Below are 23,242 nucleotides of genomic sequence, written 5' to 3'. Positions count from 1 at the left end.
ACATGAGTGAAGAAAAACTTTCACTGCCATTGACGATGATGGACGTATAATCATGTGGCTAACTTAATAAGTAAATTAAAACTCTTTAAATAAATTTATCACTATTAGATGTCTAATCCATTCGAACTGGGAAGGTGGCAGCAAATGAACATTCGTCCCTCCCACTTCGAATGCGTTGGACGTCTATTGCCATCAATAGCAGCCAATGCGTTAACAAGGAAAATGCAAAAATATCCCCCATTACTATTAAGAGAAGTGCAAAATTCAATTTACCTCATAAACAATACATTTCTGATGACCTGAGGTACTTCCAAAACATCAACTGAGAACTGATACTTTTGCAATTAAATATGGTATCCAGAACAACATTTCAGTATCGATACTTTTTGACAACCTGAACACAGACACAGAGGTAGGCCTCTTTTTTCATTAAGACGCTTGTCATAATAAGATAAATAATAAGTGCCTTATAAGCCTGGTGCATCGCTTGGCTTTTCTTACCACCCCAACGAGCTAAAACAGTGCTACAAGTATAAAAGTGCAGTTTTGACATGTGCATTATATTTTTGTTTCTTTGTTAAAACTATTTCAAGACTGCCTTTTTCGAAGAGTCTACATTTAAGTATTGTTCATAAATGTCTTACAATAATACACAAGTCTTAATATCAAAACTAATCATTTTTATGTATTTATCTTTTCAACATGGCAGGCTGCTGGTGGGCTTCTCTACTATCAGGCTTTGATATTTTTCTAGAGGAAGGGGGAGGCTGAAGGCCAGTTACTGTAAATCGCCACTAGTGTTGTTCTCATTCTTGTGGACACTAACTTCTAAATACGACTCCTCCGCCATTCGTGAACCGATCGTCTTGAAACCTGGTAGCTATGACCCATGAGCCAGTATCGATCTTTGAAGTCCTATTTCATATTTTCGTATATGGGCTGATTAATTAATTGTGGAATTAAAATTAGGAATTAGCCAGTAGAGGGAACCTTCTGTAGATTAGGAATTTGCCAGTAGAGGGCTGCCCTAAACCTGTATTAGCATGCACCTGCATGTTTATTAACAAGCGAAATATAAAATGGTGACATTCGACATTATACAGCGCGTACCTCAATTAAAAAAAGAAATTCCTTTGTGAAGGAAAATAAACACTAAATTTGTTTGCATGAGAGCAATTCTCCTGCTCAAAGAGAATTAACCAAAAAAAAAAAAATAATAATAACCAAGCAGTTTTTATAGATCAACCATTTAGAATGAAACTGAAGTAAGTTTTTTTAGTGTTTACCATATGTTGGTTATGAAAGGGAGTCCCCAAGAGTAAATAAGTCAATACTAGTAAATGATTGAAAAAAAAATGCTGCAGTCTAGACTCTCTTGCCCTAAATTAAACAAAAAAAAATCTAAAAATACCAATGAGAATAACCAAACAGTTGCTACCTGTTCTGGCACCAAATTTATTTTGCGTTTCCCCCCTCGCATCATTTCATCCATCTTCTTGTCGTATTGAAGCGACAGTGTGGACCAATTGCTTTGCTAGAAATAGGCAAAAATGCAATCAAAATCAAAGGACAACTACGTATATAATAAACAAACATGAAAAAAATCAACCTACCATCTCTTCTCCCAAAGCGTCATTGCGTCGTCTTTGCTCTACTCGCTCCAAGGCATCAAACAGACTGCCTGGTTTCATTTTAGACTTTTGACTCGGCGACTCGTATTGTTTAAAAATACTCGCATATTCAATATCTTCATCTAGAAGGAGATAGGAGTAGACAAAATAAAAACCTTGGATTGAAGTGGTTCCTAAAAGTTCAAATAAACACGCACCGGTTCTTCTCCTTTTAAGGGTAGAAGTGTGCATCTCCACAATTTTCGCCTTCTGAGTGCATGGCTTTTGGGTAGCACCAGAACAATGAGGGACAGACAACTCAGAACTACTTGCGGGACAGAGTAACTGATCAGTCGCAGGATTCTTCTCCAACACAGGCCTCTGGATAGACAAAACAAAATCTGATCAAAACCCACTGATCGGACAAGGAAAAACTTTTTTGTTATAATTCAATCCATACTATAAAATGATAAAAAGTATCAATACATACAATAAAATAGTAGCAGTAGCACGTGTGTTACTGTATGTTACTGTATGTATGTATGTATGTATTGTATTGTATGTATGTGTTACTGTGTGTGTGTGTGGTTTCTGGGCACTGATTCGACCATGGAGGCCATTTCTAGACAGAATTTGACAGACTGTTCTTGTTAGGTTTTGTGTTTGTTTTCTCCTAGTGTGACTTGTCCCTGTGATTGCCCATGGATTTCACCTGATGTGCCTTCTCCTAGACTATCCTCCTGTGCTCACCTGTTCCTTGTTGTCTCGTTACCCCTTGTCTGCTTGTGTGTATATAAGCTCCCATTTTCTGTTCACTCCTTGTTGCGTCATTGTCAATGTCTGTCTGTCTCAAAGTCAAGACCTCTCCAAGCCTTCGTGTACCAGTCCCTCCGTTTAAGTAAGTTTTGTTTAGAACCTTGCCTTTTGATCCCCAGTCCTTTTGTTTGTACTTTGTGCTTTTGTTAGTTATAATTAAAACCATTTTTTGAGTTCTCTGCCAGCTGCCTTGCGTTGTTGTTTCCTTGTATTTGGGTCCACACAACCGGCCTGCCCGTGCGCTCCCTGACAGAATGACGCAACCACTAGTGGACCCAGCGGGAAACAACCGGCACCGGCATGCTCGCCGACGGCTTTCTGCCCGTTCCCCCGATTTTGTGTTCCCTCGGCATATATTTTTGGACTCTGATTCTGACTCCGACCTGGATTTTGATTTCACGCCCTCTGTTTCCCCTGGTAATTTTTCTTTCCACCCGTCGCACTTTGTGTCCCGTTCTGAAATCTTGGCCAAAGACTCCTACCTGGGATCCCGTTGGGCCATCTATCGGGGACCCCCCCGGGGTGGTCTGCGGGGACGCCCAGGCTCACTGCGGCCTAATGGGGCTATTCTGCCGCCCCTGCCACCTGAAGGCACTCAGCAAAAGCCTCGGCGTGGCCGTCAACGCCGACGGCGGTGCTGACGTCGTGGGTTCCCGAAGCTCCCGCGCCGGCTCCCCGCAGTCAAGTGCCTCCCGCGCCGGCTCCCCGCAGTCAAGTTCCTCCATCGCCGGCTCCCCGCAGTCAAGTTCCTCCCGCGCCGGCTCCCCGCAGTCAAGCTCCTCCCGCGCCGGCTCCCCGCAGTCAAGCTCCTCCCGCGCCGGCTCCCCGCAGTCAAGCTCCTCCCGCGCCGGCTCCCCGCAGTCAAGCTCCTCCCGCGCCGGCTCCCCGCAGTCAAGCTCCTCCCGCGCCGGCTCCCCGCAGTCAAGCTCCTCCCGCGCCGGCTCCCAGCAGTCAAGCTCCTCCCGCAGTCAAGCTCCTCCCGCGCCGGCTCCCCGCAGTCAAGCTCCTCCCGCGCCGGCTCCCCGCAGTCAAGCTCCTCCCGCGCCGGCTCCCCGCAGTCAAGCTCCTCCCGCGCCGGCTCCCCGCAGTCAAGCTCCTCCCGCGCCGGCTCCCCGCAGTCAAGTTCCTCCCGCGCCGGCTCCCCGCAGTCAAGTTCCTCCCGCGCCGGCTCCCCGCAGTCAAGTTCCTCCAGCGTCGGCTCCCCGCAGTCAAGTTCCTCCAGCGTCGGCTCCCCGCAGTCAAGTTCCTCCAGCGCCGGCTCCCCGCAGTCAAGTGGCTCCCGCGCCGACTCCCCGCAGTCAAGTGCCACCCGCGCCGACTCCCCGCAGTCAAGTGCCACCCGCGCCGACTCCCCGCAGTCAAGTGCCACCCGCGCCGACTCCGCTGCTGTTCCGCCAGCAGTCTCCTGCGACTCCGCTGCTGTTCCGCCAGCAGTCTCCTGCGACTCCGCTGCTGTCCCGCCAGCAGACTCCTGCGACTCCGCTGCTGTCCCGCCAGCAGACTCCTGCGACTCCGCTGCTGTCCCGCCAGCAGACTCCTGCGACTCCGCTGCTGTCCCGCCAGCAGACTCCTGCGACTCCGCTGCTGTCCCGCCAGCAGACTCCTGCGACTCCGCTGCTGTCCCGCCAGCAGACGAGTCCGCTGCTGTCCCGCCAGCAGACGAGTCCGCTGCTGTCCCGCCAGCAGACGAGTCCGCTGCTGTCCCGCCAGCAGACGAGTCCGCTGCTGTCCCGCCAGCAGACGAGTCCGCTGCTGTCCCGCCAGCAGACGACTCCGCTGCTGTCCCGCCAGCAGACGACTCCGCTGCTGTCCCGCCAGCAGACGACTCCGCTGCTGTCCCGCCAGCAGACGACACCGCTGCTGTCCCGCCAGCAGACGACACCGCTGCTGTCCCGCCAGCAGACGACACCGCTGCTGTCCCGCCAGCAGACGACACCGCTGCTGTCCCGCCAGCAAACGCCGAAGTTCCTGGCCCTCGCCCCGACGATGCTGCTCCCCGCTTCTTGCCACGGCTTGGCGGCATGAAGGACCGAGCACTGCCTCGTCTGGGACGCCCACCTGATCGGCCCGTGCGGTCGCCCAACGTCTGGCGCCCTGGACGCCCTCCAGATCGACCCTTGCGGTCAACCCATGTCTGGCGTCCTGGACGCCCGCCTGACTGGCCCTGACGGGCTGGTGTTGCTCCTTCCCCCGAGCAACCTTCTGACTTTTTGTTTCTTCAGGACGTCTGGGATCCGTCCCTTGAGGGGGGGGTACTGTTAGGTTTTGTGTTTGTTTTCTCCTAGTGTGACTTGTCCCTGTGATTGCCCATTGATTTCACCTGATGTGCCTTCTCCTAGACTATCCTCCTGTGCTCACCTGTTCCTTGTTGTCTCGTTACCCCTTGTCTGCTTGTGTGTATATAAGCTCCCATTTTCTGTTCACTCCTTGTTGCGTCATTGTCAATGTCTGTCTGTCTCAAAGTCAAGACCTCTCCAAGCCTTCGTGTACCAGTCCCTCCGTTTAAGTAAGTTTTGTTTAGAACCTTGCCTTTTGATCCCCAGTCCTTTTGTTTGTACTTTGTGCTTTTGTTAGTTATAATTAAAACCATTTTTTGAGTTCTCTGCCAGCTGCCTTGCGTTGTTGTTTCCTTGCATTTGGGTCCACACAACCTGCCTGCCCGTGCGCTCCCTGACAGTTCTGGTTGACACAGGGACTTCAGGTGACCAGGTCTCGTGGAGCTCTGCAGCAGTGGAAATTTTTTTTGTATCTGAAGTACATTTTTTGTTCAATTTTCACACTACTTTCTGTAGCAGACAAAACTTTTGTCTTGCCAAAATTTGACCTTTATTTCTTCATTAAATGACAAATCTTTTTTCAGTGAAACAAATATATTTTTGTACATTCAACATCATTTGGGAGGGTCTTAGCTTTCATATGAGCCATTTCTGAAACCAATTGAATAATTAAAAGTCAGGTTATTAGTAGGGCTGTCAAAATGATCACGTTAACGCGCGGTAATTAATTTTTTAAATTAATCACCTTAAAATATTTGACGCAATTAACGCACATGTCCCGCTCAGACAGTATTCTGCCTTTTGGTAAGTTTTACAGCAAGGCTTTTTGTGCTGTCTAACAGCGAACTCTTGTGGTCGCTTTGCGACATGGTTTATTTTTTTCTTGCCAGTTCAATATGGCTGCACGACGTCTCAGGCTGACGCCTACGTTGTAATGTTGTGCTTATATGATCCTTGGACAAGATTTGTCCGTAAGTATGGTTGTTGTAAAGAATGTACATATTATGTTGGTAAGCGAAATGCTATATTTTTTTGTATGAGACGCTTTTTGTTTATGTTTAGTGAACCTGTATAGCGTGCTAAGCTAACGTTGTTGCTAATGCAATGCTTGTGTACTTTTTTTTTTTGTAGTTTTACGACGGTCTAAAGAGGACAATGGTTTGAGGCTATTTTATTAATAAATCAGATGAAAAAGGAAGAAGTCTGATTATTAAGGCGTCGTTCACTAGCTGTCTAGCTTTGGAAAAAGTAGACGCTTCGGAGTGAGGACAGCATAGACAGATTTAAATGACAGTAGAGTGAAATGCCCACTACAGTCCTTATGTACCGTATGTTGAATGTACAGTGGGGAGAACAAGTATTTGATACACTGCCACATTGGCAGTGTATCAAATACTTGTTCTCCCCAGTCCCCACTGTATATATCCATCTTGTGTCTTATCTTTCCATTCCAACAATTTATTTTACAGAATATATATATAATTTACAGAAAATATGGCATATTTCATAGATGGTTTGAATTGCGATTAATTGCGATTAATTAATTTTTAAGCTGTAATTAACTCGATTAAAAATTTTAATCGTTTGACAGCCCTAGTTATTAGCAATTGTTTCTATAAAATGGATAAGCGACAAGACTTTTGTCAGGGACTGTAATAGGTTTTCAATTATTTGGTGAAAACTTAGCAATTATGTCAGCTTTCCCCCACTCGCCTTATTTATAAATTGGCATTAAATCGACCTGCCACAAATGTTAAATATATCAAGTAGTGCTGCAACCTAAAAACTACCCAGTCTAAACAGAAGGAGCAAAGTTGCATACATATTTTTGTGCAAATCTAAAGATATCTTATTATCTACTATTACTTGTGAGTAGTTTTAATGATTAATGTTGTGGACTTTTGGAATGAATTGTGTTGTTTGAGTTCAGAGTGGAGAAATGCCTTCCAATTTTCAATTGTCTGCATGCATTACCCACGTACGGTTAGCTGGGGGAGCCAGTTGGGCAATTCCAAATGGGGAGCTAACAATTAAGTGGATAGGCATTGCAGAAACAGGTCTATTTATGGCGATAATGACAATAGATAAAAAGTCGAATGAAAGTTATATATCAGTTTGGCGAGATATCATCATATCATACAGCACTGGTGGCGTGAATTAAGAACAACAGACATACCATTTTCTGTGCCACTCTGAAGAACTGGCAGACATCACGGACAATGTTCCCAAAGTTGTCATAAGACCGTACATAGGGCTTCAACCAAGATGGAAGGTGAGATTGTACATCTTTGCTTTTAAACCTGTGAAAAGATTTGACATTAGTCATATTTACAACATATCACCCACAATTAGTGTTGCACCAATATCATTTTTTGGCTACTGACACTAATTCCAACATCCAGCTGTATTGGTATTGCCTGATGCCGAAACTGTACCAATACCATGTTAAAAAAAATACTGATATATCACCTTCTGTTTGGATTTATTTTTTTTTTGTGGGCGGGGCCAATGCAGCTGAGAAAGGATGATTAATTAGGATGTGATTTCAATATTTAGCTTTTTTCCTGTCACTTTTATGGATTGATGTGTCCACAATATGGTCTGCTATCATTTTAACGTCACTTGCTGTAGTATTTCACAGCACCTTTAACTCTTTGGCTGCCATTATTGACGGTGCTAGATGTCCAATCCATTTTGACTGTGAAAGAGCAAATGAAAATTAATTTATTTTCCTCTCGCAGTGAAAATAGATTGGACGTCTAGCACGGTCTATGGCACTGAAACATGAGCATTCCTCAGCCAGTCCTCCCTTTTAAAATTTATTTTTTTCCCTCTGTATCATATCGCCCGATTCTGATACAAACCGAGCCGAATGGTAATTGAAACTTCCGCTTTAAAGATATCACTTCCAAACTAAACAGTCATAAATGAAACTTTATGGCTTTAAAGATACCATTTTAGTATTGAATCACAACAAACACAACAACATACAGTATATACATATCAAATCGGTTTCATGCCAACAATTCTCAACACTACTTTAATGTCAAGGGCCCATAATGGCATGTTTTTTCAGCAACAGTTCCAAATTCAATAAAGTTGGGATGTGAAGAAAAACAGTGGATAGGCTGTTTGCATACACGTGAGTCTGATTAGTTAAACATGGAAAATCCCCAAACGACTTGGTTGTGGGGTCAATTTACCACTTTGTAAGCAAACGTTGGTAGGTGCTAGGAATTTCGTGATTTTATCCTCTATTAGGGCTGGGACGATCCATTTTGTCACGATCCGATCAGTATCTTGATACATGTGTGGCGATCCGATACGTATTGCGATACTTTAAACTATGGCAACATATTACCATTTAAAATCTATAAAAACACAGAGGCATGTATCCCGTTTAAATTACATGGCATTCGACATTTTTTTAACATAAAAAAGTGCATCAACTGTTGCAGCAACTGTTCCTGTGCAAAATAGAACAACAGCTACTTAAAACACATTTTATAGTCCCGATCCGATACTGAAAAAAAAAAACAGTTAAAAAAAAAAAAAAAAAAAGTTTTAAAGTTTTAAACGTAACTGTCCCACTGAATTATTTTTAAATAAGAATAACGTAAATAAATACTTGTCTTTATGAAATGCTTCATTGAGCCACTCAAATCCACTCCCACTGCTGAGAACATTCACACCCCTTTCCCACTGGCCAAAAAACCCGTGTCAATCCGCTAACAATCGGCTTTTGGTGGCAGTGGGAAAGGTGTAGCGACCCGTGTCAATCAACCCGCCAAGCGACTCGCGTTAAAATCACCTCGGCTCTGATCGCCATGCAGTGTGAAAGCAAAACCCCGGGTCAACAGTCAACACGCTAATCTACGTGGTGACGTAGGCTAGTACGTGATGCGTCATAACAAAAAACAAAAACCATGTGCTCTAGCCGGGGTCCACATACAGCGAACAGTCGGTGTAGCAGCGTTAGCAATAGCCATAACAGATGAAACAAAGGCTCTTCTCCTCCTTCTGTGACGTACACGACTCCTTTCAATTTCAAGCCAAAATTCACGTCGCCTACGTTGCCTCAGCACAAGCAGAGCTTTGATCCTTTGCTGCATTTTGACCATTTTGAGGGCAGTAAAAAGCATGAAATGAGAGAACACAAACGGAAAGGAAGCTTCTATGTTGCTTTGCATTGTTTACTTCCTTGAACTGAATGAATTCGGTCGCACTTGTCGAAGCGCATCTTAGCGTAGTGACGTCACGAACCTTACGCACTGCTGAGGAGGGGTTGGGGGTTAGACGGGTGGGAAAAAAAAAAAAAAAAAGACACGGCTTTTTTTTTTGTCAATGGGAAAGGTGCCAAATGCCAATTGCTAGCGGGTTGCATCGGCTTGGAAAAACGCGCGATGACACACTAGTTTCAGTGGGAAAGGGGTATTACAGACACACACAATGAATTGCCAATGACACTACAGCAAGTGTTTAAACAAGCTCAACGATGCGGCGTCTTTCAAGTATAGCGCTCCCAGGCTTCTCTGGGAACATCAAAGCCTCAACAGCTGTCACTCATCGTTAACTTTAGCAAGCAATCTTGACAGTCTCACGGAGAGTGATTGGATTGGGACAGCTCTAGTTTGTTGGCTCGTGTGCGTTGGCGCAGCACATTAAAAGTATCTAAAGTATCGCTACATATAAAAAGGTATTGATACTCAGATCGTGACATAAAGGATGGCGATATATTGCCAGGTGATATTTTTTCCCAGCTCTATTATCTATGCAGTAGGATATGACAATATACAAACAATCAACATTTTACCTGTTTATCATCTTTATCACTATGAACAAACCTGTTCTTGCCCTCTTCGTGTGTTTGGTGTTTTGTCAAATTTTCGACCCCATCAGAAATTGCGACCTTGTGTTAAGGGTTAGACACATCCTGCCATTAGCTGCACAACAACGCTCGCTCACTGTTTAGGTCTTCGCCGTGTAGTACAGCATTATTTTACGCCATATTCGTGTTGACCATGGGGCAGCTACGCACTCCGCCGACGTCGGCCGGTTTGTCCAGCTGCTTCCCCGGCAAACTAGCTCTCCTGCCCGCAGCAGGGGAATCAATCAGACGAGCTGTAACTTACTCGCCGCCGGGCGGGTTACCAATCAGCGAAGACAATCGACAACACCACCACCGTGTGACATGATGCTGAGTAGTTTTGTGTGATTTTTTGCTTCGAACGCCGAGAAAAAGACTTTGAAACATCACTTGGTTGGGGTTAGCATGTCAGCTAGCTGTCACGCCTCCTGGTTTGTTTACTCCGGTGTAACTCCGGTGGCATAAAATATAGTTTGGGAGGTGCAAGAAGTGGGCAGTTTTGACCATTATGGAGTAATTTTGCCATGTCGTACTGAATAAAAGCATTTTTAATATTTCATATTCCATTTAGCACAAGACTGTTATGTCATGACGATACCATTTATTTAGCAATTGGGGAAAAAAATACTTCGATAAAAAGAATATCCTGTATAGATATTGGAATAGACAGACTGAAACAATGACATTTTGCGGCTCTCTTCGTTGTATTTTCCTCGTTCTGAATAATTCCGCCTCAATGGGCTGAATTCTAAATCAGATGAAACCGTGACCCTGCCAATGTCATCCTCCTGTTGGGGACGTTACAGCCCTATAGTGGTAGGCGTGGCTAAACGGCAGATTAAAAATCTAATTTCTGCGCTTTGCCAAATTGTTGTATATAGTCGAATCGTCTCAAAATATGATTCTAATTCACATAATAATGCTATTTAAGACTTTTTTATCCTGTCGTAGGCACTTTAATATAAAAAGGTCTTAAAAATCAAAACCACTGTTAACAAGTATAAGAAGATAATTGGATAGCTTTGCATTTGAGTAAAAATATGTATGCTACTATGCTGCTTCTGTTTATACTGGATAGTTTTAGGTTGAAGCACCACTTGATTCATGTAACATTAGTGGCAGGTCAGTTTAATGTAAATTCAAAAATTAAGTGTGCGAAAGGCTGTCATAGTTGCTGTATAATTTTTTTTTTTTTAACCAAATAATTAAAATAATATTTTGTGGTATATCGATATCGTGTTATAAAATAGCCCATTTTGTGACAGGGTTGTTTCTACATTTCGTACGACATTAGTCCATAAAAAAAGTCAGTACACAGGGAGAAATGGGAACAAACCCAACATAGAAAAACAAAATCAATATTGAACTTGGCCAACATTCAAACCCTGTTTTTTTCTTCTTCTTTTTTTGTACCAGATCAGGATTGACGTGATTGCTGTTGTGCAAGAAAGGAATTTCCGTCAAAACACAGTTAACGTTAAATAGGTCGTGGCTCCATAAGAGGAGGATTTTGGATATAAAGGCTGCAAATAAAGGTCACCCAGAGGAAGAACTCAAACAAGTGAACACCATGAAGACCATTCTTGTTGCTCTTCTTGTCTTGTTGCCCATCAGTCAGGGTGAGTGAGTCCTTCGTCATTCACAGATGCCGATGTATTTTTGGTGGTAATATCGCGGTAGTTAAGCTGCAGTGATCTGATGACGTCAGACATTACGGAAAACGCCACTACAGATGTGCACGTTTAATTTCAGATGTTCCTGGAAGGGTAGGACAACGATGCCGACTTTGTCCTCAAATGAGTACAGTGATCCCGCGCTTCAAACTTCCTACCTTCATTCCAACGCAGATTTTTTTTCGATTAAAAATAAATAAATAAATGAATGAAGTATTTTATAGGGCTGTCCCGATCCGATCATGTAGTCTTCCACTCTCTCTCCTGCCGCTTTTTTTTGGGACAGGCAGTGCACTGAAGTTGCTTCTAAATGTTAACAATGATTGACTGACGTTAAGGTTTGATCTTGCAAGACACACTTGGAAGCTGAAACTTGCCGAAATGTTCAACAAAGCGCCGCATGCGTCAATCATCGTTTAACTTGTTAAGCAGTTGCTTTGGCAACTCATTGTGTGTAAGTGAGCAGCTTCAGCGGATTTGAGTGGACTCAATGAAAAATTTAATAAAGACAAACATTTTTCTCCTTCATTCTTGTTTAAAAATAATTCGGGGGGATAGTAAAATGTTTAAAACATAATTATTACATTTGAAGTGCTTAAAAACAATTTATATTATAAAATATTTATATATATGTATATATAATTTAAAAAATAAAAAAAAAAGTGAAAAAGCATGTCTTACATGTATCTCTTTCCAATGCTAAATCTGAGTAATATTGAACACACACACAAAAAAAATTCTTCACGGTTTTTCACTTATCCCGGTGGGTTCTGGTTCCCGTTAACCGCGAAAAACCAGGGATCACTGTATTAAGTAGAGCTGCACCGAAAACCTTCAGCCGCAGAATCAAGTTTTGTTTCCAAGTACTGTAGAATAAGTGAGGATTTACTGGCCAATGACATGCGCATACTAAGTGCAATGAAAGTTTAGGTTTAAGAAAAATTAGGTGAAATTTCCCAACATAGTTTGTGGTGCATCCCTTGAGGCATGCGCGTCGCTCTTAAAGTTAAACGTTATTGCGCCTAAAAATCATTGGGCCATTCAAATTAGTATGCCATCTTTCGCAAGCTGTTTGTTGTACATACATGTGTATACATGCATACAGTATGTAGATGTCTTGTTGAATTGGGCTGCCTATTGGCGTCAAGGTACCATCTTGGATGTGTCAGATGCTTTCCGATTGCATTTTTTATGCTGTAGTCATAGGTGCACCTCCCAAATCTACCAGATTTTTACTCTGATTGCTATAAATTAGGGCTGTCAAACGATTAAAATTTTCAATCGAGTTAATAACAGCTTAAAAATTAATTAATCGTAATTAATCGCAATTCAAACCATCTCTAAAATATGCCATATTTTTCTGTAAATTATTGTTGGAATAGAAAAGACACAAGATGGATATATACATTCAACATACGGTACATAAGTACTGTATTTGTTTATTATGACAATAAATCAACAAGATGGCATTATCATTATTAAAATTCTGTTAAAGCGATCCATGGATAGAAAGACTTGTAGCTCTTAAAAGATAAATGTTAGTACAAGTTATAGAAATGTTATATTAAAACCCCTCTTTCTTTTCGTTTTAATAAAATTTGTAAAATTTTCAATCAAAAAATAAACTAGTAGCGTGCCATTGTTGATGTCAATAATTACACAATGCTCATGGGTGCTTAAGCCCATAAAATCAGTCGCACCCAAGCGCCAGCAGAGGGCGACAAAACTCCCAAAAACACATGTAACAAGTTGGCATTGCACTGTGGTGTCATTTTAATGTTTGAGCCGGGCATGTGCGTTAATTGCGTCAAATATTTTAATGTGATTAATTTTAAAAATTACCGCCCGTTAACGCGATAATTTTGACAGCCCTACTATAAATATAATAATGTATAATAAAGGACACAGTCTCGTATTAAAAAAATAAATAAAAGCGCTTATATGACAAGCTATGTCTTATTGAAGGTCTACGAGAGGGAGACAAGTTTTAAACTATTAGTTTTAATGTTAGTTGGAGTAATTTAGTTAAGTTACATTTGAATTCTGAGGTTAAACACTACTTTGGACATTTGTTTCCATTTCAAGTTGTGTCAATTACACATCGCACCAGATTTATGCGGTTTACAATGCACTGTAATTGTGTAAACGTGGGTTGTTAAAATATTGTGTGCAATAAAAATTTTCTTAATTGGAAAAAAATTACATTTTTTTCCAGCATTTTTATTCCCATATCGTCAAAAATAGTCATCGCAAAATTGGGCATCTAACATCATCAAATGCAGTGACACATGATCAGGCAATCCCATTTATAATGGATTTCATGCCTATAGCTGTCAATGAAAATGAACTAGTTAATTATTTTCTTTCATCTAGGTGCGAACCTGCAGTGTTACTGTGGAGGAAAGACTCAATGTGTAGGAGACACCCAGACCTGTGTTGGCGGCATTGAGGATGGCATGGCATGCATCAGTGCCATCTTTAACCCTCGTGAGTGTTTTTTTGGTTAAATGACTGTCATTCTAAATCTCCACATGTTGCACAGTAGACAGCACAAGAGGAAAATTTTGTTGCTCATATCGCCTTTAAGATACAGGGTGCTCATAAAGTCTCTTTACCATTTGAATTGTTTTAAATTGATGAGATATTTTATTCAAATTTATTTTATTGTATTCAGCGTTTATTAAAGGTTTTTGATTTTATTTTTTTTAAACTTCATTTAATACACTTCAACCGATTCAGGGTGTACCCTGCCTGCTGCCCATAGTTGGCTGGGATTGGCTCCAGCACCTCCGTGACCCTTGTGAGGATGAGTGGCTCGGAAAATGAATGATGAATGAATGAATAAACTTCTACATGGGCACTATTAGTTGCACAAAGCACATGAAGACGGTACTCGATTTCTTGCTATGTTTGCTTTAGCATAGCCTCATCAATGGCATCAGTAAGCCTTTGCTTTAGGTCAGTAATGTCCCGTATCTTTGTTCGATACACAATATCTTTAACATAGCCTCGTAGAAAGAAGTCCAGGGAAGCGATATCTGATGAACGTGGTGGCCAAGGACTTTGTGGGAGAAAAAGAAAAGCATCGTCTTACACGATCAATGTTTTCATTAGATGTTCTTGGTTACCTGCTCCTCTCATTATCTAACACTATCCATGTCTTCATACATTTTTTTGTGACATGCATGAATTGACAGACGCGATGGTGGATCCTTTCCATACTTATCTACGTACTTTTGCAGAGTCTGCCTATCCCAGTTTGTTTCAAAAAACCATGAGAAACATTGCGCCTTCTCTTGAGAGGTAGCCATTTTTTAGGGTTATTATAACAGCACCTCTTTCACTAAAAGGATCACTGAATCACACAAAAACTTTAATAACACTGAATACAATAGAAAAAATCTAAATAAAATACCACATCAATTGCATCTTCAATATATTTTTGAAATGGTACAGAGACTTTATGGACACACTACTGTATATCATTTCTTCGTCAAACCTAAGCCTAAAATGACAATTTTATTCTATGATTACTATTTTTTTTCCAAATTAATGCACCTAGTCTGGAAATATGTGGCTTAGGTTTTCAATAAAATATTTTACTTCATTTAAAATCACATTTTATGATTTAATAAAAGTAGTGATAAATGTTTTTTTCCCCCCACAGCAATGAGTGGCTACTTTAAAAGCTGCTACACCATGCATAATTGTCAGCTGTTGGAAGGTGTCGCCACAGTTTCCTGCTGCCAGGCCAACTTCTGTAACAGATAAAGTCCATGAATGGCAACTAGCATTTAATATACCATTTGATGGCTGAATAATAAATACGGTACACTGTTTGGTTGTCAATTGCAGTGGTTGTCAATCTTTTCATACCAAGTAGCACCTCACAAAATACTATTTGAACCAACATAATAGTTGTGTAGTTGGCCAGAGTGCTTACATATTACTACTTATAACAATTCCATTTTTAACTCACTTGTTTCAATTGAAAGCGATAGACGTCCAATCCATTTTGACTGGGCTTGGTGGTAGTAATTGAATGGCAACTAAAGAGTTAACATATTTCCAATTCGACCATTTCAAAATAAATTAATAAATAATATAAAATATTGGATTGAAAAAAAACTTGATTATAAACAATAACCCTTTCAGAGACATTTCTCACTACAGTGGACTGCTATTCAAAAGTATACATTTAAGAAATCTAACCCGTCATAGGACAAGTGACAAGACAAATATAGCTTGAATGTGTGTGTGTGTGTGTGTGTGTGTGTGTGCGTGTGTGTGTGTGTGCGCGCGTGTGTGCGTCTGTATGGGGGGTGCATGTGTGCGTGCATGTATTAAAAATGCTCTGGGGGGAAAAAAAACCTGAACCTTGAAGTAAACACTTGTGTTGAGAAATTATGTCACAGCAGGCATTAACAATAAGTTGTCTCTTTGAAGTGTACTGTTCAAGTTGAAAGTCATTTATGTTACAATGACATGTTTGCAAAGTCGTTGTATTGATTTTTATAATGTTGTACATTACTCATGTCATACAAGCTGTTATAAATGTTCATACTTGAATTCTTATGGTTTACAATACATTTTTATACTTCATGTTTAGACTGCACGTACAATTGCATGTATAATTGTATTTAATGCATTGATTCAGATTTTCAAATTATGTAACAGTCCGCTTGGGCGAATTTATCGTCATTTATCGTTATTGAGGTAAATCTGCTCAATTTATCATGATTACTGTGACGTACTTAAGGTCATATCGCCCAGCCCTACTGTGAATGCTCATGTTTCAGTGCCAACGATGGCGCTAGACATCCAATCCATTTTGACGGGTAACAAACGTTCATTCGCCCCCTCCCAGTCAAAATGTATTTGGACGTCTAGTGCTGTCAATGGCAGCCAGAGAGTTTAATGAATGTCTTAGAAAAAAAAAAAAAAACACATTATGGCCTAATCCTAAAGATGCAGGGAGTGACTATTACGGAATTGGCATGTTTTGCTTCCTAAGGGCCTGGAAAGTTGGCTATCATCAATGAAAACAATGTATTTGCAAATTTGTCAACACATTTTCCAGATTAGGTCAAAATTTTTGATATTACGCTTTCTCAACAGCCACAGCTAGAGAGCAAAGTGCTACCGAATGCTAAACACATGGGATGGTGACATGCTTCTCAGAAGAACGTTAGGCCATCAGTTGAAGCTCAAAAGGGTATAGTTGCTGCAATTGGACAATGATCCAAAAGGCAGAACCGAATCAACAAATTGGTTTGAGAGGCATGTTAAAAAAAAAAAAAAAAGTAAAAAGGCCTTTTGTAAATCATTAAAAGACTGGATCACATTAAAAATGATAAACCATCTGACCTCTGATCACAAAGGAAGATGGCTCCATAGTCATCCTTGTGGCGAATGACCCTGCCAATAGCCTGGTTGACAGCTCTGAAAGCCTGCTCTCTGTACCACTCTTGCCCTGTAAGGAACTGCAAAAGATGCATACAAACCCCTAAATGTATCAAAGCAAGACTCGTACCATAATCCTCAACTTCATTTAACCCCTTGTGCCAGTCCTATACAAAATAAATTTCTCCAGGAACTATATCATTTGATGACATTTCTGTTGTCATGGCAAGGAAATTTTGCTTTGTATCCGTTAACCCTTTCATGCACAGTTTTTTTTTTTTTTTTCTTAAAGGGAACCTCGGACTTAATTACTTGTAGGCTCTAATAAGCGACAATTGTTTTTTTAAACTAAAATATGTTATTAGAAACATATTATTGCCATTAATTTAAAAATCTATAATATTTAGTACATATTTTGACCTACGGAGGGCGCCATGTTTTACGCGCGCAATGCACGCTGGGGGTGATGACGAGGGTGGACTGGACTGGCAGAATCGCTTTGCTAGCTAGCAAGAAAAGCTAGTATGAAAACTCGTATGATTTTGTCACATTCTCCTGCTGATCAGATTGTTTTGATACAGAGCTGTGGCATGAGTTCCCAACATTGTACCTGCATCCAATACCAGTTCATCAGCAGTGTCTTTAAACAGATCCTAGGCGGCTTGCCGAGATATTGACTTGCTGCTACTAAACAGTTTGTATATCCTTTCGTTGCTAGTTGCATCATTGCCTTGTTTTTTTTTTCGCTTGTCTGCCTATCACTGCATTTTTTCCTTGTTTTTTTATTTTATTTATCCCAACCTACTGTAACAGACCCTTTTTGTGTCTCCTTTTTGCGATCGCGTGTTTTTTTGTGTGTTCAATAAAACCTTTTACACAATCCCTATCTTATTGTTGTCTGCTTGCCGTCTAAAGTGAGCCGCGTTTTCTAATTCCCGGGTCAAGCCAGCTGCACTTTCTTTTCAGTTGCGTTTCCTTTTCAGGTTTTACTGCACAGAGAGAGACAACACAAATCATGACTCCAATATCATGCAGAAGCACAGTCCTCTGGTCTACGTGCTCGTCTGTCACACAGGAAATTCAGGTTCAAATCCCGCTGGAGACCTTCGTTTAATTGCTTTTGCTGCTCGTTTTGTGAAATATCGACAGTGCTGTCCTGCCCATCACTTTTCCGCTCGGGTTCAAATTGAAGGGCAGAACCAACGACATTTATGTAGCTGATGAGTGACTGCGAAAGTACAGCAGCGCTGTCCAGTGACGTCACCGCCTACAGTGCATTGCATCTTCAACAATAATGGCAACCTACTAGTTAAACAAATTTTTCAAATTTTATAAAAACGAAAACATTAAGAGGGGTTTGAATATTAAATTATTATAACTCATTCTAACATTTATCTTATAAGAACTACAAGTCTTTCTGTCGGGGTTCCCTTTAAATATTCTTACATATAGAAAGGACTGAGGTCTTACAATTCCACATATTTTCCAATGAGCGATAAAAAAAAAAAAAGCTATAAAAATAAATTTAAGTAAAATGAAAACATTAATTGAAGGAACTATTTTGGGGAAAAATCAATTATTTAAATAGTAATAAGTATTTCTGTAAACGTAACTCGAAAAAAAAAAAATTCTAAATAAAATAAAATGAATTTTAGAAAATAAAAAATTAAAAACTGAATAAATGGCTCGGAAGATAAATGAATTAAAAAAAAAAAAAAAGAATACAAATGGTAATAAATTGAAAAAAGAAATATGGCCCGTGTGTATTTTTTTCTTGTAATTCTATATATTTATTTTATTTGTTTTGTTTTAGAAAACTCTTGTGACCTCACATAGAATAACTCTGACTGCCATTGACGGTGATAAAACGCCCAATCCATTTTGAAATGGAATGGACGTCTATGGTCTAGGTGTTTGCCATTTTCCCTCTTTTACAAATTACCATAACCCATATTCTGTACCCTGGGCTGGCATTAAGCTAACGATAACTTTTGAACAGATGTCCACTGTAGTGACAAGTCCCCGAAATGAATAAAATTGTTTTGAAGAGGTGTCTACCAGTCATATTGAAAGAATAACATAGAAACTAAATGAGAAATGGAAGCCAATCACTTTTCCCGTTGACATCTCGATGGTTCCAAGTGAGTGATAGCGTTTTTGGCTTAGCACGGTCTTTCAAGTGAAAAGTTATTTATTGGCCCGCAGCAAATTTAAAACATTTCTTATTTGACGGCCCCGCACAATAAGCTTGAGCTCAGCCTCCACTCAGTTCTACTTCTCAGTTTTAACACTAGATTGAGCTGGTCACTGAAACTGTGCCTCTGCATTTAGCTGCTAGGACGGAGTTATAACACAACCACACACGTTCTAAAAAATAATCACCTTACCTTCTCTCCACCTAATTTTTTTCGGTTCATCTCATCCAAGAATTGCATCTTCAGAATGACCCGGGGGTCCATCTTCGGTGGAAAAGGGAGTCCGGTAATGATAACACCGCGACCATATGTATTTGCAAAATCCAGACCCTCGCTAGCCTGCAAAAGAAAGAAATGTTTACGGCTGTAATAATAGGGAAAAAAACAATCCTCTTGCATATGATGAAGGGGAAAAACAACCACCTTTCCTCGACACACTGCAGCAAAGATTCCGCCTCTTGATTGCGAATCACTCACTTTATTGTAATACGCTCCAATAGTCTGAAAACACAAGGGAGTGACATTTCTCACACAATTTATGAAGAGGAAGCGACCCATACAAGACCCACAAAGACCGTAAATTAACAGGAAATGACATGTTAATGCCCCAAAATTGAAAGGAACTTACCAAAAAAAATGGGCCAAATTTAATAGGTAGTGACCTGCAAATGACCCAGAACCAATAGGAAGTGACCCAAAAATGCCCCAAAATTAACAGGAAGTGACCCAAAATCAATATGCGATGACTTATAAAGACCCCAAATAAACAAGACGTGACCTGTCAGTGCCACTAAATTACAGGAAGTGAGCCAAAATCAACAGGATATGATTAATAAATGACCCAAAATTAACAGGAAGGTACCCATAAATGCTCCAAAATAACAGGAATTGATCCTTAAAGGATCTAAAATTAACAGGAAGTGATCCGCAAATCCCCCGAAATGAACAAAAGTGACCCAAAATTAACAGGAAGTAATCCGTAAATGCCAAAAATTTAAAGGGAGGAAACCAAAATCAGCAGGAAGTCACCTGAGAATGCTAAAAAATGAACAGGAAGTGGCCCAAAATCAATAGGAAGTGACCCGTCTGTATTTCTGCCAAAATTAACAGGAAGTGGCTCAAAAATCAATAGGAAATGACCAGAAAATGCACCAAAATGAGAGGTGGACCAAAATTAACATGTAGTGAACCAAAAACAAGAGGAAGCAGAGAATCATTCCCATGCAATTTTTCCAGAATTAGCATTTTCTAGTTACTTTTATTAATTGTTCATTATTGCAAAATGTTGGAGGCTATATTTTGATGACAAAACATTTAATTAAGTATTAATTATTAGCTTCATTAGGAATTGTGTATTTTACCACAATATTGTATCATTGGCATCGATCTGAATTTCAACCAACCAAATTTAGGGGTTTCGTCATGTGTTTTGAGAGATATGAAGATTCTGCTCGATGGTAGAAATATGCAGAAAGGTGCGGCAGAAATACTGGCACATTTACCTCAGTAAAGGCTCCTTTCCCTTTTTGCTCAATAAACATTGGCTTTACGCTTTCAATGCGATCTGCATGTCCGTGTTCCTAGTGAGAGCAGCAGAAAAAAGTACAATTTAAAAAGCGATTAAAAACTTGCAAAATGCATTAACAACAATATTGAGTTCATTTAATCTTGACGTACTCTCCAGAACTCCAAGGTTTTTTCCATTAAGTAGAACGATGGGAAAAACAAAAGGAGACCATGTGGTACAACCCGGGTCAGATTGACTAAGAAGACGACAAAGCGCTTTCAGAATATTGCTTCATTTGCAAAGAGGGTCAATTGTGAGTGTCCTTGTATCCAAGTTTTATTTACCCACGGTGTTTCCTAAAGATGACAGGTTCTCAGGAAGAAATCTTTAAAAAAAAAAAAAGGAAAAAAATCAAACATTGGCAAAATTTGTTTTAGCATTATCAAAGTATTATTTAATATTAACATATGTACCACTGAGTAAATAGCACATTTGCCAAACTTCAATTGTAAAATAAAAATCATGTCCAGAACAGCTATGTGTTATCGTGTACATGACGTTTCTAAGAAGTACTGACCTTCGATCATATGCTGAACTCAACTGTACCCTGTCTGGTCCCTGTTCAATGACACTTACAAAGATTTGATCCCGCTCAATTACATGGCTGTTTTCCAAAGACACTTGAAATTTTCTGCACATGAAGTAAGAGGAAAAACACAATTGACTAGAATACATCATTTCTGGAGAAATACCATGGGGATGCTTTGCTCTTCTGGTCAGTAACTTTTTATCCCAATTGGAATTAACGGAATTATCCATCAATAGAATTTATGGAATCGACTGATGCATCGTGTTTTGGGTTTGACAGATATAGCTGTCTATGGCAGTGACGAACATACAGGGGTTGGAAAAAATAATGGAAACACCTTAAAAATCAACAAAAACTAATTTAATATAGTATAGGTCTGCCTTTTGCAGCAATTACATCCTCATTTTTCCGAGGTATTGATTCATATAACTTGTGAATTGTTCCAAAGGAATTCTAAGCCATTCTTCAGTTAGAATACACTCTAACTTTTTTAGAGAAAATGGTGGTGGAAATTGACCTCTTAGTTGAATGTCTAGAACTGACCATAAATTCTCAATAATGTTGAGGTTTGGGGATTGTGTCGGCCATAAGAGATGCTCATCGTCATTAGAACGTTCCTCATGCCATTCTTTAAAAATTATGTTCAATGATTATGATGCCGAAATGTTAAGTGTTTCCATTATTTTGTCCAACCCCTGTAGCAGTCCTTGCCGTTGATTGATACATTGCGAAATACCATGAAAAAGTTTCGGGGAAAAAAAAATAATTGCGAAAAACACGAACAGCAAAACTAATGATTATAAAAACGTGAAAAACTGTGAGAACTGCAAAAAATGTGAATTAAAAAATAAATAATTAAATAAATAATTGGGAAAAACACGAACAGCAAAACTAATGATTATAAAAACGTGAAAAACTGTGAGAACTGCAAAAAATGTGAATTAAAAAAAAAAAAAAAAAAAAAAAAAACATTAAAAATGTAAAATGTGCAAAAAAAACCCAAAGACTTAAAAAACAAAACTTTGTTGCACATTGTTTTTTTTTTTTTTTGCCATTGAAAATGAATGGGAAAAATTTGGACGTCCATGGCCGTCAATGGAATCGGAGACATTTGGGGGACACGTCCTATTGCTATCCGGTCATTTCCTGTTGATTTGGAGGCATTAATTTTTTTGCCATTGAAAATGAATGGGAAATTTGGACGTCCCTTGCCGTCAATGGCATCGACTTACTTATGCGTCAATGGAATCCAAGTACATTGGCATCAATAGATTCGACATACGTGGCCGTCAATGGCATCAATGCAATGTAAAATCCATTGCAAATTCCCATTAAAAGTGAATGGGAAAGTTCCCATTAAAAATGAATGGGAAAGTTTTTGGCTAATTTCCAGGGAACCAAAACAAAATAATAGGCTGGTTTCACACAATTAAGATTAAGATTTTGACATATGACTGATGTTAACTGGATACAAACTGTAAGAATAGATACTGTACATATTACATTTGGAATTTTAACGTTTGTTTTTTTCATTGGAAATGTCCTTTTTTTTGTCAAAAAAACAACACTTTATTGCCACAACTGTTAATGCGGACGTTCATAATTTTGACACTGGGCTCCAGAGTGGCTAAGCTAGCGCGACTCAATGGGACCAAATTAGCATGCCAATAAAAAAAAAAAAAAAAAAAAAAAAAAAAAAAAAAAAAAAAAAAACGATACAGCTCAACGAACAGATTCACCATTGTCAAATAAATTCAAAAAACAGGTCATTGTTCCAAAACACCCATGCAATCAAAATAATGTCACAAAAAAACGGCCGTAATTTATTTCATTCTGCAGGACTAATCTTTTTTAATGCGTAATACGACCCGATAGAGATGAGTGTTTCAGCCACTCGTGCTCATGCTTCATTCGAGGATGGTTGGAAGTCGGACATCTCCCGCTCGGAGCTTACAAGTTGCGACCTCAAAGCGTTCAATGCGAATGTAAACAGCAAAGATGGCGGATCGCGACAAGTTTTTTATTTTTTTTATTTTGGCCATCAAAAGACATTTTGACCTCCCGCAAACCTGCCTTCTCGTAAGCGATTAAATAATGGAGGCTTCCCAATGATATTTTTTCAGATGAGAGGTCAGAAACTCTGACTTCCCACCTTTCACGAATGCAGCAACAGTTTGCTTAGTTAACGGACAGCCGGCAACATGAAATGTGCATTTAGAAGTTGTGGAAAAAGACAGAAGAAATGGGCCAAGGAAAGTTTCCACAAATTCCCTATGAAGAACGAGGAACAATATAAACTGGTTACT

At 40.0% G+C, this 23,242-nt stretch overlaps 1 protein-coding gene across 2 annotated transcripts in view; it reads right to left on the bottom strand.

The window, feature by feature from the left end:
* The window catches only part of rtel1 (regulator of telomere elongation helicase 1), a 52,138-nt gene that overhangs the window by 12,352 nt on the left and 16,544 nt on the right, over positions 1-23,242 (bottom strand). For both annotated transcript variants that reach the window (XM_057823232.1, XM_057823223.1), the window contains exons 17-27: positions 20,925-21,038; positions 20,692-20,732; positions 20,518-20,603; positions 20,343-20,420; positions 19,264-19,341; positions 19,033-19,179; positions 16,610-16,725; positions 6,879-7,002; positions 1,829-1,991; positions 1,614-1,753; positions 1,439-1,534 (exon numbers count right to left, since the gene is read on the bottom strand). In XM_057823232.1, the coding sequence (XP_057679215.1) occupies positions 1,439-1,534; positions 1,614-1,753; positions 1,829-1,991; positions 6,879-7,002; positions 16,610-16,725; positions 19,033-19,179; positions 19,264-19,341; positions 20,343-20,420; positions 20,518-20,603; positions 20,692-20,732; positions 20,925-21,038 (1,183 nt within the window). The remainder of the gene's footprint in view (positions 1-1,438; positions 1,535-1,613; positions 1,754-1,828; positions 1,992-6,878; positions 7,003-16,609; positions 16,726-19,032; positions 19,180-19,263; positions 19,342-20,342; positions 20,421-20,517; positions 20,604-20,691; positions 20,733-20,924; positions 21,039-23,242) is intronic.

The sequence above is a fragment of the Corythoichthys intestinalis genome, chromosome 2 (genome assembly GCF_030265065.1).
Source record: "Corythoichthys intestinalis isolate RoL2023-P3 chromosome 2, ASM3026506v1, whole genome shotgun sequence".
Classification (NCBI taxonomy): domain Eukaryota; kingdom Metazoa; phylum Chordata; class Actinopteri; order Syngnathiformes; family Syngnathidae; genus Corythoichthys; species Corythoichthys intestinalis.
This window is presented reverse-complemented; position numbering and strand designations above follow the sequence as displayed.